The sequence below is a fragment of the Sardina pilchardus genome, chromosome 19 (genome assembly GCF_963854185.1).
Source record: "Sardina pilchardus chromosome 19, fSarPil1.1, whole genome shotgun sequence".
NCBI lineage: Eukaryota > Metazoa > Chordata > Actinopteri > Clupeiformes > Clupeidae > Sardina > Sardina pilchardus.
In genome coordinates, this window is record NC_085012.1 from 1,553,741 (window position 1) to 1,569,832 (window position 16,092).

At 40.8% G+C, this 16,092-nt stretch overlaps 2 protein-coding genes across 3 annotated transcripts; both read right to left on the reverse strand.

The window, feature by feature from the left end:
* Positions 1-7,196, reverse strand: bmi1a (bmi1 polycomb ring finger oncogene 1a). Of its 2 annotated transcripts, none has more exons than XM_062521002.1 (10): positions 6,843-7,196; positions 3,873-4,008; positions 3,680-3,776; positions 3,275-3,330; positions 3,054-3,104; positions 2,757-2,862; positions 2,476-2,521; positions 2,144-2,242; positions 1,864-1,944; positions 1-1,388 (listed from the first exon to the last, which is right to left on the reverse strand). In XM_062521002.1, exons 2-10 carry the CDS (start codon positions 3,982-3,984, stop codon positions 993-995), a joined length of 1,044 nt encoding a protein of 347 aa, XP_062376986.1. In that variant the 5' UTR covers positions 3,985-4,008; positions 6,843-7,196; the 3' UTR covers positions 1-992. The 2 variants fall into 2 exon arrangements, with proteins under 2 accessions (XP_062376986.1, XP_062376985.1); XM_062521001.1 differs by having other exon boundaries at positions 3,873-4,012; positions 6,843-7,195.
* Positions 7,197-7,948: 752 nt separating this feature from the next.
* commd3 (COMM domain containing 3) lies at positions 7,949-10,997 on the reverse strand. The gene is made up of 8 exons (XM_062521003.1): positions 10,828-10,997; positions 10,128-10,239; positions 9,962-10,025; positions 9,821-9,855; positions 9,342-9,402; positions 9,194-9,250; positions 9,030-9,092; positions 7,949-8,205 (listed from the first exon to the last, which is right to left on the reverse strand). Exons 1-8 carry the CDS (start codon positions 10,958-10,960, stop codon positions 8,146-8,148), a joined length of 585 nt encoding a protein of 194 aa, XP_062376987.1. The 5' UTR covers positions 10,961-10,997; the 3' UTR covers positions 7,949-8,145.
* Between the last annotated feature and the right edge of the window lie 5,095 nt (positions 10,998-16,092).

A 16,092-nucleotide genomic window follows, 5' to 3' on the forward strand; every position in this document is an offset into this window, starting at 1 on the left:
TACGTAGTCAAAGCGTAAAATGTTTTATTTAGACGTTTTTATACTGTGCAACAGTCACAATACAACAGTTGTCCATACAATTGACTGATCCAAATAGGCTATGTTGAACACTGAAGACATCAAAACAGCCAGATGGAGGATGGGTCCCGAGCTTCATCGCGGCGTCCTCTGCTGCACACTTCTCACACTTTCAACATTAGATGTCAATGCTTATTAAATATGCATTTAACTATATACATGGTTGTAGAGGTTGACCTCTGAAACTGAACTTCTGTCTTTATATTTTACACATGAAATATGCCATCCTGCTGAAGAACAGACAGCAAATTATAGATAAGTGTAACCCTTTTCACAGTCCAAACTTCCAGACAGATAAGGACTCTTTTCAACATCTTTGAGGGCTAGGTCCCCAATCAGACCTTACTATTGTTAATGTAAAAACTTTGAGTATCAATGGCACTTTTAAAAATGCAGGCCAAATTAATCTGGAATGTTTAAATACGCAAACTAAATTCAAATGCAGCCTAATCTAAGTGTCTCATGCTTCTCATGAACAATGGAGTTTGAAATACACACTCAGTACAGGCAGACAACATTTTGATTTCAGCTTTAGGAAAAAAATCAAGACCAAAAAGTAAAAATATATAAAAAGGTTATTCTTCAGTCATTTATGTAAAGAGTTCTCATACTTTTTGTTATGAGTACAGCATTATTCCAACAATTTAAATGAACGCCTTTCATGGGCAAAGTCTTCAAGCCAACATTGAAATAAAAAAAAAAATTCCAGCAACATTCCAGATGAAATGTCTTGCACTCACTACATACAAATCAACATACAAGTCTTACATAGTCATATACAAATGACAACAACCAAAGAGTGAGAAGAACATCCACAATGGAACTGCACAGGCATGATGAAGGACAGGGGGGCTGGTGTTGGCAGGGCAGAGTTGGTGTGTGTTGGAGTGTGGGGGGGCAGTTCATGTATGAGGTCATCCTGATGACGTAGAGGAGCCGTTGAGGGAACCTTTCCGCACTTTGTTTCCAAAGGAATACTGTCGACTGGGAGCGCAGGCGAGGGAAGAGCCATTGATGCTGTTGGAGATGTGGGGGAACGGAGCATGCGCAGCCTGGGAGGAGGGGGCCGGGGTGCTGGACCCGGGGTTGGGGCTGGCGCTCGGGTGGGGGTTGGGGATGGCACTGGGGCACGGGCCGGGGCTGGGGAGGGGGGAGGACGTGGAGGGCACAGCTGCGGCCGGACTGCTAGCTTTGTCGCTGGCCGAGTCGCTCTCAGACCGACCGGCACTGTTGGGTCCGTCCTGGGGGTGACTGATCTTCATCTTCTTGCAGTTGGGTCGAACACGGTACTTTAACGGCAGGGGCCCGTTCTGGAGGACAGCGGAGAAATGGACAACACACCGTCTTGATTTATCAAAGTAAGTAACGACACAGTCTTGATTTATCAAAGTGAGTAACTACACAGTCTTGATATATCAAGGTAAGTAACGACACAGTCTTGATATATCAAGGTAAGTAATGACAGTCTTGATATATCAAGGTAAGTAACGACACAGTCTTGATATATTAAGGTAAGTAACGACACAGTCTTGATATATCAAGGTAAGTAACGACACAGTAGTAAATTCTCTACACGGGCTATTCATTCCAGAGTCGGAGAAGTCCTCCTTCTGTCCATAGTCAAACAATTCAATTTGTAATTCAGAATCAGTTGATTAAAAACAAAAAAAAAGGGAAAAAAATCAACTTCAAATTATACAAAGCACAGGGCAAATTGCCCTGTAAGTTGACTGAACATTACATTTTTGACTATAAATGCAGGCCATGAAAACCCCTCCCTCTTACCCTCCTCCATGTGTATATGTAGGCGATGTCCATTAGCGTGTAGTAATCTTTCAGTGGCTCATCTTCATACATCACTTCAACCTACAGGAGAGTACGGTACAACAAAAATCATTCAGAACGTAACTTTTATATTTAAAAATATATTTGTCTATGTAGTCACAGGGAAACAGTAGTTGCTTCAGATTCAATAAAGCAAAGATTAAAACAACTTATTTTAATGGCAAAAGTAGTTCTTTCAATAAATGTTTGCCCCATCTTCCCTGTTTGATAGATTGCTCACCTGAAAAGTACATGGTATGTCCATCTTGCTTCTGAGGAACTTCCTCAGATGCATAACTGTCATTGCAGCTGGACACTGCAAATACCTCTTATTATTCACCTGGTAAAGAAGACGTTCCATTCAATAACAATATTCAATACATTCCATTAACACTCAAAAAGCAACAATCATAGAAAGACACAAAGCTTCTCTGGATGAAAAATGCTGGGTCAAATGCAGTACTGCTACAGATTTATATAATATGAATAAAACAAATAATCATAGCAATTATTGTTCAGGGAAATGTATGATATTCAGATGTGGGCCAGTCATTAACACGTGTCTGTTGATACCTCTTCTTGGACTCCTCGATCCTCCACGCCGCTCGCTATTCTGGCCCTGCAACATCCACAGAGTTCAACATACACGTACAATTTACTGAGGCTGTACACCCATTTCTGCATGGACCATATATCCATGTTGTGTTTTAATCAGAAATGAAAGCCAAGGCACAAAAGGTGTCTAACACAATGCTGATATGAATTTCAATTGTAATTCTATTAACATGATGCAACACATGCAGGCAAATTGAAAACAACCCAACACACATAAGCGATGCACATGCACCACATACTTGGGATTGAAGAACTCAATGGAGAGACTGATGATCTCGTCATCTGTGATTATTCTCTTGTCTTCATCGGACACTTCTCCGCGGTCCTCGTTTGACCCGTTGGTAGCTTTTCAGAGAGGAAAGACATTTTGATTCTGTTTATAGAGGAAAGATAGCGACTTTCCCTACAACAAGCCATTTACACAACAGCAACAAATGTGTCTGTTGTAAAACTAAAAATAAAAAAACACTGTCTCAAAAAGGCTCTATATGTGCTTTTGCATAATCATTTTTGATGCATCTTTTTGTGGGATTTACCATCTACTGAAGGATGTGCAGCATAGAAATCTCTCCTCCTCTTCATCTCATCTGAAAAAGGAATATAGGATCAGTCTCTCTCTCTTTCACACACACACACACACACACACACACACACACACACACACACACACACACACACACACACACACACACACACACACACACACACACACACACACACTAGTGCTAGGAAAAAAAGACCTTGATGATCATCTTACTTTTGAAGAGTCCAGGCACCAACTTGTACACAATATCTTGCAGTGTTTTGTCAGACCTGAGCAAAAGCAAAATCCCTCTGAGTTATGGTTGCAAGGAATGTCATGTTTATAACCACGCTTGAGTAAGTCTGCTGAACCAACAAGCACAAACGGCAACTAGGACATTTCTAAAAGAGTTGATTTTTTAATCTCATAACTGAGGTGTACTCTACTATAGCAAAGTTAAGTGACCACAACACTGTTGTTCAAAGTAGCAAGACAGCGATGTGGTCACACAATGTATAATGGCCAACAGACAGAACCCCAACAGATTTACTCAGGCAAAAGAGAAATATGGAAAAGGAATGACTACAGCAGTTTGTTGGAGTTTAGATTCATTTGGATGTCAAAAAATACTTCACCTACCGAATATTCAGAAGAGGCTTTGTCTTATGAACCTGGACATCACATATTGGGCAGTACTTGCTGGTCTCCAGATAACGAACAATGCACATTTTACAGACTGTGTATAATTAAAACAAAAAGGTATCAGTTTTACCAAATGTTATACATTCTTGTAGCTGAAAGTGAACTATGGGATTGTCAATAGCTTACTTACATGAATGCAAGCATTCAATGATGGTTGTAGCATCTATGAAATATCCACCACAAAGCACACACATTAAATGAGGGTTGAGCTCAGTAATCTTGATTCTTGTGGTCCGATGCATATTTGCATAGCCTTACAAAACAGCCTACCTGAAAGAAAAAAATGGAAGATGCTGACCGAGCCGAGATATCCGTTTGAAATACAGTGATTTGAATACCATTGACAGTCAAAAGAAACACTTCAATGCAGCACACATACTTTGTCACAACCCATACTTGCCAAGAAGAGTGAAAAAAAGCACTTATTTTCTTTCATGGTTTTATATGGCCAAGCTACATTTCTTGTTAACCAGCCTTATCGCTATCCTGGTTAACCATTAGGTTAGGTGATGCCGCTATGGCTTATCATTCTTCGTTCAATACGGGCCTATGATATATCTAATGATTTACGCACTGATTGGGAGCGTAGTAGCACAGACCTTGCGCGCACGAAGATGCCGATGCAGTCAAGAGTGGCGGCAAGCCAACTCAGCGGTGAAAACAACGTTGAGCCACTGAAAGGTTGTGTAGGTCCGTGTGTGTGTGTGAGAGAGAGAGAGAGGGCTAGAACTACCTTAATTCCGTCGATAAAAAAGAGAAACACATGGAAATTCTTACCGTTTCTATAGCAACTTGGGTTGTACGGGTTGGCGGGATGCCAAGCTCGGTAAATTAAGCGCGCTCAAAAAAATAAGCAAAGACGCGAACAAATAGGAAACCTGAAATTGTTATTTGATCATGCGACAGCCTGACACCGCCTAGCAGAAAATTGAAGTGACGTATTGGATCTGTATTTGACAGAATGGACCAAATGGTTTAAAAAGCACACAATGTCTGCGGATTAATTGGCCAACGCCAACCCCAGCTCCTACTAGGCTATGTTCTCGCTCTTGGCTACTGCTGCTCAAAGCCTCGACTGGTATGAAACTCTGCTCTCAATACCATATATCAGACAGCTTAATTTTCATATGGGTCCGATTTGAGAGGTGGACGACACATCTCTGCTATAGACTTGCATCACAGCGTCAAATTGCGTAGACATCGTTCAAAGGTTGTCAGAGTCCAACAACTGGGATGTTGAGCAGGTGTTGCACAGCCTAATCATCCTCACATTAAGGCCAATATTATATATCCAGCATACAGATGCTTTAGACCTCCAATATATATATCCTACCACAGCTTACCTATATGCTATACGTCTTCCTTCGGTCAATCGCTTTCACGAATGTTTTGGCAGCTATGGCAGCCATGCTCGTCGTGAAACAATTAAATGTGACATGTCACTGCCACGAGAGAGACAGTTCGTAAGATATTCGAGAAGGATCTAAAAGCTTAAGACATGGTATGGGGTATAGAGTATCATCATTACGTGAAGCAGTGCACTTAGAGCCTTTGAGGCATTAACCAAATAATGTAGGCCATGGGGAACATATGGGCTACATTGCAGGATATAGAATACAATAGACCACTGCTTTGCCTGCCTTAACTGGTGAAGAGTCCCAATAGTTTTGATCAGTAGACTAGACTTTTTTTTTTAAAGCACAAGGATAGATTTCAAGTTTAAGTTTAACATCTGATTATGACTACGTGGGTGTTCACCGACTTCCACTACGCGCACGTAAATATGCCTGTTAACAGATGCAATCACGCATTCAGAAATGCACAACTAGTCTTGCTTTATATTGTTTTTTTGCCCATTACTTGTGGCCACGGTCTCAAAGCAGCAGGCATATGGCAAGTGGCAGCCATCAATCCTCTATCGCAGCTGGCCGCAGCACTTGAAACAAAGTTCTCCAAGAAAAGCAAATCGCCTATAAAGGCCCCTTTAATCGCATGCTTTCTCCACCACCAGGCTAATGAAAGCTTCATAATATACTAGTCTGCCATTTTACTGATCAGCCCTTACACGTGAAAAAAACAACAGACGGTAAATGAAATCCATAGCAGACACTTCAAGATTTACATGGTACGGCCTAACTAACCAACAGAAAGGAACTTGAGCTATTTACGCATGAACCACATAAGCTACCTTCAGCCCCCCCCGCCCCAAAACTCAACTGTCATTCACTTTGCTGGGTGCTTCCTCACTCTGGCAAGATATTGTAAATTTGCACAGAAATTGTTATGCTGTTGTCTTGCAAATGCGTATCTGGGCTAATAAATTCCAGAGATTATTTCAAACTGTAGTCTAAGGAAGATGAATCATGGCGTGCACGTATTTTAAGTAGCCTACATTGAAGAGCAACAGAATCCCAACAGAGGCTAAACATGATTATTTACTGTACCATAAAAATGTATATCTGTATGACGAGGAAGACTCCGTGCATCTTTGACATGCAGCCTGTGTTTGCCAGGATTGTGTTCATTTGTTATTATCAGTCATTTAAAAAGTTCAGCTTGTCTTGTTTGAAACGTCAAGATGTCTGTCTTGTCTATAGGGTCGGCAGGGGATGAACTTAAGTTAATAAAATACTCTGAAGTAAACATCTGTCAAAGACAATGACGTCCAACACTTCAGTACATCCTAAAGATCGTATTTCTATAAAATGGAGAAAATGTGCAGCACTTGATTGACCAGGATATCCCTTAGAAGGTTGGTGCCTAGAACATCTGACCAGTCTCGAGCATAATTTGCTGGAACCTTTAGGTTCCATCAATAACTTAAGTATGGAAACACACACCAAACTGCACATATCAAGAAAATATGAATGCATAGACGCAGAAGAACGTTTTTCTATTATCCATGTGCTTCAATCTTGGGGGATCCGTGAGAACAGAACAAATATTTCAAACGGTACTGATATGAACAATCTTAGGTGCGCGATCGCCAGAGCCTCGCATCCAGCACACGTAGCAGTCTAATGTACATAAAACGGCATAATCTGTAAATATAAGAACAGAAAATCTTCGTTGGTAAGAGAACATAACGAATAATACATACCAGTTAGCTGTGGTGCGGGTCGTGAAAACTGAAGGTGTTCAGACAATGAAAGTTAGAAGTCGATCAGCAGAAAATGAATGCGAGCCAAGCGGCCATCTTGAAAAGAGCTGCAGACGCTGTCAATTGCAATAAGGGTAAGCCAGACCGGAGCTCATTTTCGTAATGAAAAATCCTCTCTTCTCCCCCAGTCTGCACTTGGGGATAGTGGATGGTTTAGAGACGCGAATGATGATGTCCTTTCTTTGCCAGAATGAGCATGGAAGACTACGTTCCGTGAGAGCTTCGGTCTGAAATTGGCCGTTTGAAAAATGCTGCGCTGATGGCTCAGTGGAAACTGACACCGTCCCCAAAATGGCTTGTAGTTCGACCGCCCCGCGCGTCACGTGGTCTTTTCCTTAAGGGTGGCCTGGGAATAAGTGTCGGTGTAATTGTGAGTATGTGGATTCTTACCAATTATTTATCAACATTCATTTTACACTACACGCTTGAACAAAAATGACATACGAGTGATAGTTATGCGCTTTAAGTAACAATTACGCATCTACACATAGGTTATGTTTCTATACTACATGTATGAGGAGGACCCCCTCCGCCCCCCCCTTTGGAGAAGGCAAATACAGGTCGGACTCAAGCTTATGCCCAAATGTATGATACTTACATTAATTAGACTAATCAAGACTTGCTGAAGGCTAAAGCACTAGCCTATTACAGTAGCCAAAAACAGATGCTAATGAAATGCGCAAGCCGTGCCGTAGTAGGCTACGTCAGTGCACAGCTGAGCGCATGGTATCGACGGCTTTGCTCTTTGCCCTTTATGATCAAGACCTTTAACCACGAATACCAACATCGCTCTCTTACTGGTGGTATTTCAGTGAGAAGCCTTGCAAGACTCCCTGTGCAGTATGGCTTTGTATAGCCTATACGAACATTCAGTGTGCCGTTGGTAGCGACGTGCCATATTTGTAATATGCAAACACTGTCTATTGATCGGTAGTTTCAGTTAAATGAAAACTGTCCATGACAGCCTGCGGAGTTCAGTCGAGCACAAGAGCAGGCCTACTTGACTTAACATTTTGCTGACATAATGAGACAACTGAAGCTGGATGTTCAGAAAATGATTTAATAGCAAAATATGCAACGGATGGTTTAAAAACAAAGATTATTACAATTGATGAACGTAAATTGACCAAGACAATATTAATTCACCGGCGTGTCGGTCCTCTCTGGTGTGAAAACAGGAATGAGAAACATGGATCCTCTGAATCTTACATTTCTTTAGTCTTTCCCAGACAACATATTGAGCTTAGGACTGTGTCGCTTTCTCCAAACTTTTTGCAGCGTCCTTCATCTTCCCCACCATATCCTGAAATGACATTCAACAGTTGATGCAGGTAGCTTGGCAAACTCTTTATTGTTAGAGGCTCTAGACAGGTCTTGTTGCAGAACTACAGACAACTTTGGTCACATGTGACAGCGAGATATTGGCAGTGTGATGTTCAGTAACAAAATTGTCACGCAATGTGATCAGGGGTTAAGGCTTTCGCTACGTCCTATCGACCGTTAAGTCACCCGAGAGTTCATGTCAATAAATCGTTTCGTTTCGTTTAAACCATTCCTTAACAATAGGCCCACCACAACTGAAGTCCTCTCTACACAGGCGCCGCTACACACACACACACACACACACACACACACACACACACACACAGTACCACAGTGCATATCAGTTTGAATACACACACACACACACACACACACACACACACACAAATACACATTAACAAAAACATTGTCAGAAAAAAACCCAACCGGTTATATGAAAACTGAAGCATATCGACCAACTCATGGTGCAACTGACCAACAATGACGACTGGTTGCTTGGTTGACTTTTTGCCTATTCACAAATTATGTAGCCTAAACATAGTTGTACAGATCAATTAGGCCCATCAATAATTGGAAACACCTTTGCATTACGTTTTCTACTCGATTAACATTCCATTATGATAGCTATAGTGACGGTGCCAAGTTATAAGATATCTCTAGACAAAAAACTAGTCTATAGCCAAAACGATGATCATACATCAAGTCATGTCAGGAAAAAAAGTTGCTTTGCCTGAGAGTCATTTGGTTAAGAACACATTGATGTTATTTAGGAAGGGGGACATGTAATGTCAAACGAAGGCATACCTGAAGTTGTTCCATTGTACAATTAAAATTAACTTCTTTCGAGGATGTTCCACTATCACCATTCTAAAAAATAAAATAATAATAATAAAAAAACACCACTTAGTTAGGGACTGACTTTTGCGAATGAAAGTCTGTTTCTTGCCAGTGCTGTTAGGCCTACATACCTCCACATGAAAAGAGATCAAATAGGACGGTTGGTTGACCTTGTGGACATGACTGTTCTGAAATGCGGGACAGAATATTTTATTCATAAATTACCGTGCAAACAATTTCACTGACTATGGATCAGTTAAAGTCTCAAGTAGCTTATACCTTGATACAGTAGTCTAGTCGCCATAAGACATCTGTTACGTGAGGGGGACTTCCTCCGATACTGTAAAACAAGTACAAATGCAATTAACAACGGGAATTCGAAAAGTAAAACTTCTGGCAGAATAGAACAAAATCAAAAGTCTACACATCACTAACACATGCAGAAGTCCTCCGTCAAGTTTATGTGGAGAGAGAATGTAACTGGGTGCACTTAACTAGGATAAGACAGCATAGCCTACTTTTTAATAGACGTGTACATTATGCATTTTTCTTGATCTGATATGAAGTTTGTTGTTGAGCTGTGAAACGTAGAATTGCTACAACGCTATACTTGCCAAAATATATATTTAATGCCAAAACCAAGTTGACCTCAGGTCACTTGATAAAGAAGATTCTCACCCACAGATGTCGGCAAAATCACAGACCAGCACAGAAGTGAAATGACAGCTGTATGTCAAAGTGAAAACAATTCAACTTGCCTCTCCAAAAGGTTTTCCAGACTTCTTTTATGGCGCTGCAGGGATAAGAAAAACAAGTCAGAAAAATATTTTCCTACGAAGGAATTAGTAGAAAATGAGTCCACAACATAATTTATAGGCTACTCGAAAACAATCCGTCACCTGGTATGAACTGTAAAACACGTCTATCCTCTCAGCATCAAATGAAACGTCTTCCAGGCATGAGCTGAAGCAGCAAGACAAAACAGAACTTTCAACTGACGCTTCCCATTTAAGGTAAATATGTAGGCTTGGCCAATCTAAAAACAAGCAGTGACACAAAGCCTACCTTAATGTAGATTTGTCAGCATTTTGCTTCACACCTTCAAGTATGAAAGTTGTTGTGGCAATATGGCAATGCTTCAGTAAACTTTGATCGATATGTTTCAATTGTGGGTGATCTGCAGGGAGAAGCAAATTGACGCTTTTACGCATTTTCTTTTCACGCATCCATGTTTACATAACCTATTTTATTTAAAAAAAAAAAAAAAAAAATTAAGGTGGGTAGCCAAATCCAAACGAAGCCAGATGTGTGAGGGGTAAGGTGCCAGAGCCTATACTGTCTCTAGCTGCATCCAATAGCCTAGCCGCTGCGCGTTATGCTTGTTATGAACTCAGACATTTGGACATTACAAGCTTAATTAGGCATTCCTGTTGTGTTTTATTCAGTCTTACGCATAATTCCCCCGGTCAGTACACCCAATAAATAGGCATAGGTGTGAAACCCGAGGGTGCTAACACGTACCGTTAGCATTGATGCTAAAACATCGGAAAGCTAACATCGACTATGGTTCATGCAGCAGTCTTTGACGACGTAATATGTGTCTATTGCAACAATGTTCCCTTGCAGAGCATCTGGTGCCCGCAACATTGTAACAACAACAGACGCTGACTGAGATATTGACAGTAGCGTTTCACACCCCAACTCTCAATATGTCAAGTATGCACCGGAAGTTCCGAGACACAAATTGGTTTGTAACAACACTTACCCAGTCCACATTCAGACCGGGAGACCAAGCTCCCGAAGGCTACCTCTGTGAATGCGGTGAAGGTTTTCAGGTCAAAATGCACCGAATCTGCAAGATATTGCAGACCTCTTTGCACAGACTCAGACAACTCCATTTTGTACCCTTAAGTCGCAACAGCGAGTCACGTGATTTGATCAGCTGACTCCATGAATGGAATTTATTACATTTCTTCAGCTCACAGTCTTGCTCTCTCTGCAGTTGGGGTACCATCTGCCTCTAGAAGTGTTGTAGCCTTTGCGCACTACCCTCTGAACAGTGCCTCGCGTTTGCAATCTTTGCTAGATGAGATGTGGGTCTAAGTCATGTAGTGTTAAATTATATAGCCTAGTCTAACCTCGTAATAAAAGACGGGGGGAGTTCAGTTTTTGTGTTCGGCTGTCGTGAAATAGTCTGTGATAAGACTACAGTAGTTTACCATACCCGTATAATGAGCTCTTCGTTGGCGTCTTCCCCAGTATTTCGGGGGAGATCGTGTTGCTACACCAAGCTGTTAACATAGGATGTGGTATAGGCAAGGTGCCCTTGCTAATTCTATGTAAAGTTCACTATCATATATGCACCTTTGTAGTCTAGGTAAGGGATGTCAACCAAAACACTTCGAAAAGAGATCTTAAATCGCTTAGAGTCTATACGTAAATACTCTCATTTGATTTCGGCTGCGTAGCGACTGTACAAGTCCATACGACCTTAAAACCTTTTCTGGTCTCTCGAAGTGCCTATTCTGAGCTTTGACCCACGACAGATACATAAGAAACAACAGACTGACCCTTTTAACGCATCCCCTACAGTGTAGTCAATTTTGGGACAATGTATACCATCTTAACAACCTCTCATTTCCCATAGCTAAAATTACTAAACCTTACAGATTGGATGACCTGCGCTCCGTGGTTCCGATGCTGAGGACAAGTTCCGACATATAGGCTGCAGCGACTGCTGGGCTATATCATTTATCAAAACGATTAATAAATTGTCTTGTGAAATTGGGCCACTGTGCGTTTGATTAGTCAATATCTTAGTGTAAACAGCCTATGGAAAATGGTTTGACTGGTCTTCATAGTGATCGTTCATTATTAGGTTGTAGTCTACAGATTAACAGGGCGCAACCTTATTGATTTCATAGATATCAATTGAGCAACAGACTGTTGTCACGGCGAATAAAGAATTTGAATAGGCCTATTAATTTTCGACAATCCAATCGTTTAAACTTTGCTACATTGGACGTCCAAGGCAGCCATACACGAGACCGCACATAGGCTAAACATCTAAATTTGCCTGGATACCCGAAGAGTTTCTGTATGAAAGTTATTATCACTAGTCATCTGTTGCCTAACCTGTTTCCTTAAATTGGCTATACTCTCTTAAATTTACCCCATTTCTGTATTTCTTTGTTTCACTTCGCCTATCGCAGCGTCAGTTTTTGCCCTGTTGCAAGTTATAACCTAACATTCGGTCTTTGGGTCGGTTTTATGCGCTCATGTTCCCTACAGAAGCCTAGACGGTCGACCATAATTTATTGTGAGTTGTAAGATGTGTCATAATTTTCGGATAAAAGAAGCAAACTAAAAAGGGACAGAAAACGTTTGTATCACAAGGACAGATGACTGCAGATTTAACTGAACGTTCTTTAAACATGATTTATAGTCTCATTTTTAATTTCCGAATTAATAACTAGTTGCAATAGACCTTTTTCTTAGCCTACAATAACCCAAATTATTTGAAATTCGAAAGAAAATAGTGCATGAAATTATGTTTGCTTCATGTCTTAGCTGTTTTCTTTTGTTTTCTTTCCACGTGTAGGCTAGATGTTTGGACATAAATGTGTCAACGTCCTTTACATCAATTTAATGGGTTTTAATGTTAAATGCATTGGAGACTTGTATTTTGTTTTTAACATTTGTCGTGTCAAGGTCTCTAATAGGTGTAGTCTATGCAACATTTTCACCTTTTTCCGTCTATATAAGACTGAGTTTAGTTTCAGGTGTGATGTATTCTATAGGATTAGGCCTATATAGGCCTATCAGATATACAAGCATAATTCAAATTCTGCAAACCTTAATCTTAAATTGGATTAAAAACTGAACGTGTTAATGTAGGCGAGCGTAGACCTGGCAAGCAGACTCAGGACTGGCTTTGCATGCAGCCTCTGTTCGTCCCTTGTTAATAGCCTAAACTGTCCCTTTCAAAAACAACCTGGAAAAGATAATTGTATTGAAACATGTAGATTCATTCCTTTAATCTCGTTTCATTTTAAAACGTAAAGTCAGTAAGAATAAATAACATTTTAAACACCAGGCGTAGGCCCTTTTGAAGAGATGAGGCACGAAGCAAAAACGTGCCATTGCAGTGAAAGGCACACATATCTTAGCTGATGTGCACTTGCGTCAGATTGCTTCCAGTCTGTCGTCTTAATAAAACTATTTTGGTGATACTTATACGCACTGACTTGACTGTTAAATGTCTTCAAGTGTAGTAAACACAGCTTTTGTAAAACACTTCTCCAAAACAGCCTCCACCTTGACTACTCACTCTATATCTACAGGGGCTATAAGAAAATAAAGCAGAGGTTTTAATTAGCAGACTGTATTATTGTATTACTGTATTACTGTAGCCTACTGAATTAAAAAAAAAGATATAATAATAAAAATAATAAAAATAAACCTGCGGGTAATAGGCTATGACTGAGTTCACCCCGAAAAAGTTTAGTTTGGTGCTTTGCCACACATAGCCTGCATTTTTTTCCATCTACGTCTGATCTTTTAAAACCTTGCCTTGATATGGTTTTATCCCATGTGTTCCTTTCTACATTAAAACATATTAGTAGGCTATACCATAAACTTGTTAAGTTGAACCAAGCAAAGGAAGGAAAAGCAGTAACTTCCTCTTTAAATGTTATACACGAGTTTATAGCCTAGAAGTCTTAGGCTACCATATTTGTTTTCAGAGATGTCCTGTGATTAACCATGGAATATTCTCTTAATAGTGTGTGTGTGTGTGTGTGTGTGTGTGTGTGTGTGTGTGTGTGTGTGTGTGTGTGTGTGTGTGTGTGTGTGTGTGTGTGTGTGTGTGTGTGTGAGGGGAGAGACTGATGTCATTGGATGCATTTGCTGGCAAGATAAAATAGAAATAAGAGAGAGATGGATGTTGAGCAGCACAGGCCCGTATGTTGCTGTGGTGAGAGGTAGAATGCTTCTGTGATAATCAAATTGCCACATCATATTTATTTCGGTAATTGGGTAATGTCCCAAATATACATTTAAAAACCTTATCATACAAGAAATGCTTGCTCTTTCACCTGTTCATGTCAAAGAGTCCACAGTTCAAACAAGAAATGTTAAGACTTTTCTTTTGTGATTTTTGCCAAAACTCCTATCGGGGTTCATATAGCCTTTAACGACAAGGTGAGCCAACTTTTTGCCCATTTGGTGCTGAGATGCACTGCTGCCAGTTAGGTTGGAGTAATGTGATATGGACGAGAAAAAAGACCGAGAGGAAGAGAGAAATATAATGATATAGCACCAAAACAGTTGGTCGGCTAGACTCAGTGCTACACTACCGCCTAGGTGGAAGTCACCAAAATCCCCATAAGCCTAGCAAGTCCTTTTAAAGCAATAATGATGAGCAAATTTCGGAGGGGGGAGGGGGGAAACAATGTCAAATAAAACCTTGACAGAAATGACGATATTTTATGTTTTTACGCGTTGTCGTTTTAAAAAGTTTTGGACTATTGTTCTTTAAACTGCATGAAATGCTTTGTTTAATTGTAGCCTATTGCATATAGTTTGAATATCAGTGACCTCGGTGAAGTTACAGAGTGTTTCAAATCAAGGTCGTCTCGTCTGGCGCTCCGCTATTGCCAAGTAGGACTGGCGCAACCACCACTGCCTCAGCGAGCGTTGGGTGTGGGGCGCTGCGTTGGGAACAGATGAGAAAGCGTGTAGGCTACGTCTCCTTTAAGACTTGAGAAAGTCGAAAACATGTTCACTGGGGTAGAAAGGAAATCTAAAATCAACAGACAGGGCTGCAGTCGTAATCTTGGGGTATAGATGAGTTGTACCCGCTGTGTGTATGTTGAAAGGGTTAATGTTTACTCCCTATCCATACCATACCATACCGTTTAACCTTCATATAGCCTACCATGGTTTCATTTAAGAAACAGACCTTAGTTCTGCATGAGGGATACAGCCATTGCAAAAACGGTAGTGTAGTGGCCGATCTTTCAGAGCACCTTGAGACTGGGTCTAGTTGCTCTCGCACAACTGAACGAGCAGTCAGGTGACGCATGTGATGTGATAGGCTACAACGCAGCATCCGTAGCCTACTATCATACGACTATAGATGCATAGAAAAATATAGCATGACACCATGAATTACATTGATGTGATCAGGAATATTGCAACGATTTGTTAAATTACGGTAGCCTAGGCTATCGACTTCGTTATGTTTTTGGATTGACTATGGTCAGATTTTGATGGCTTTATCAAGCTTACCTAACTCTTTGCTGTTATGATCAGAGATACTCATACCCCCCTCCCCTCCCCGCGCACATACACATGCGCACATGGACTCACACGGAGGGGGGGGGGGGGGGGGTCGGGGGGTTGAGGGCACTTCACGCAACCTAAACTATTCCGACAGATCAGTTATTGTAGCCTAGAAAACACTGACTGTCATGAATTGAATTGAACTGAATTAAAAACAACACACGCCTTTTCACTTTCACCAGAACAGTGAATTTTCCTCGAGCCAACATCGTAAAAATATTTCAGCATTACTTTAATGATAGACCTATGTCTTATAAAATGGATTCACAATAAATCTGAATGCAACTGGAACGCAAGTCATTTAAATGTAGATTACGCTGTAACAGGGCGTCTATTCCCTCGTCTGATTTTATTTTGTCTTTCACAAAAAACGAGCAGATAGCGCATTAACGGCGCAACAGGAGGTAAGCTCTCCCGCTCCTCCTCTCTGATATTGGGAATTGTCGAGCCCCCTCTGTTTTATGGGCATCTTTGTTAGTTCATCCTAAGAGTGCTCAAGTTTATTTAAAGGTTGAAATCACCTCCCCGTGGCCCTGCCTGGCATGGGGAGCCAGCTATCTCTACCTCCGCCCCTTCATCAACGTAGAACTGTTTTATAGGGCCAAGCTGTTTATTTATCAATAAGCAAACAACTCCTTAGAAAGTGAACAACAAATAAATAACAGTTAAACACACCAGTCCTTGG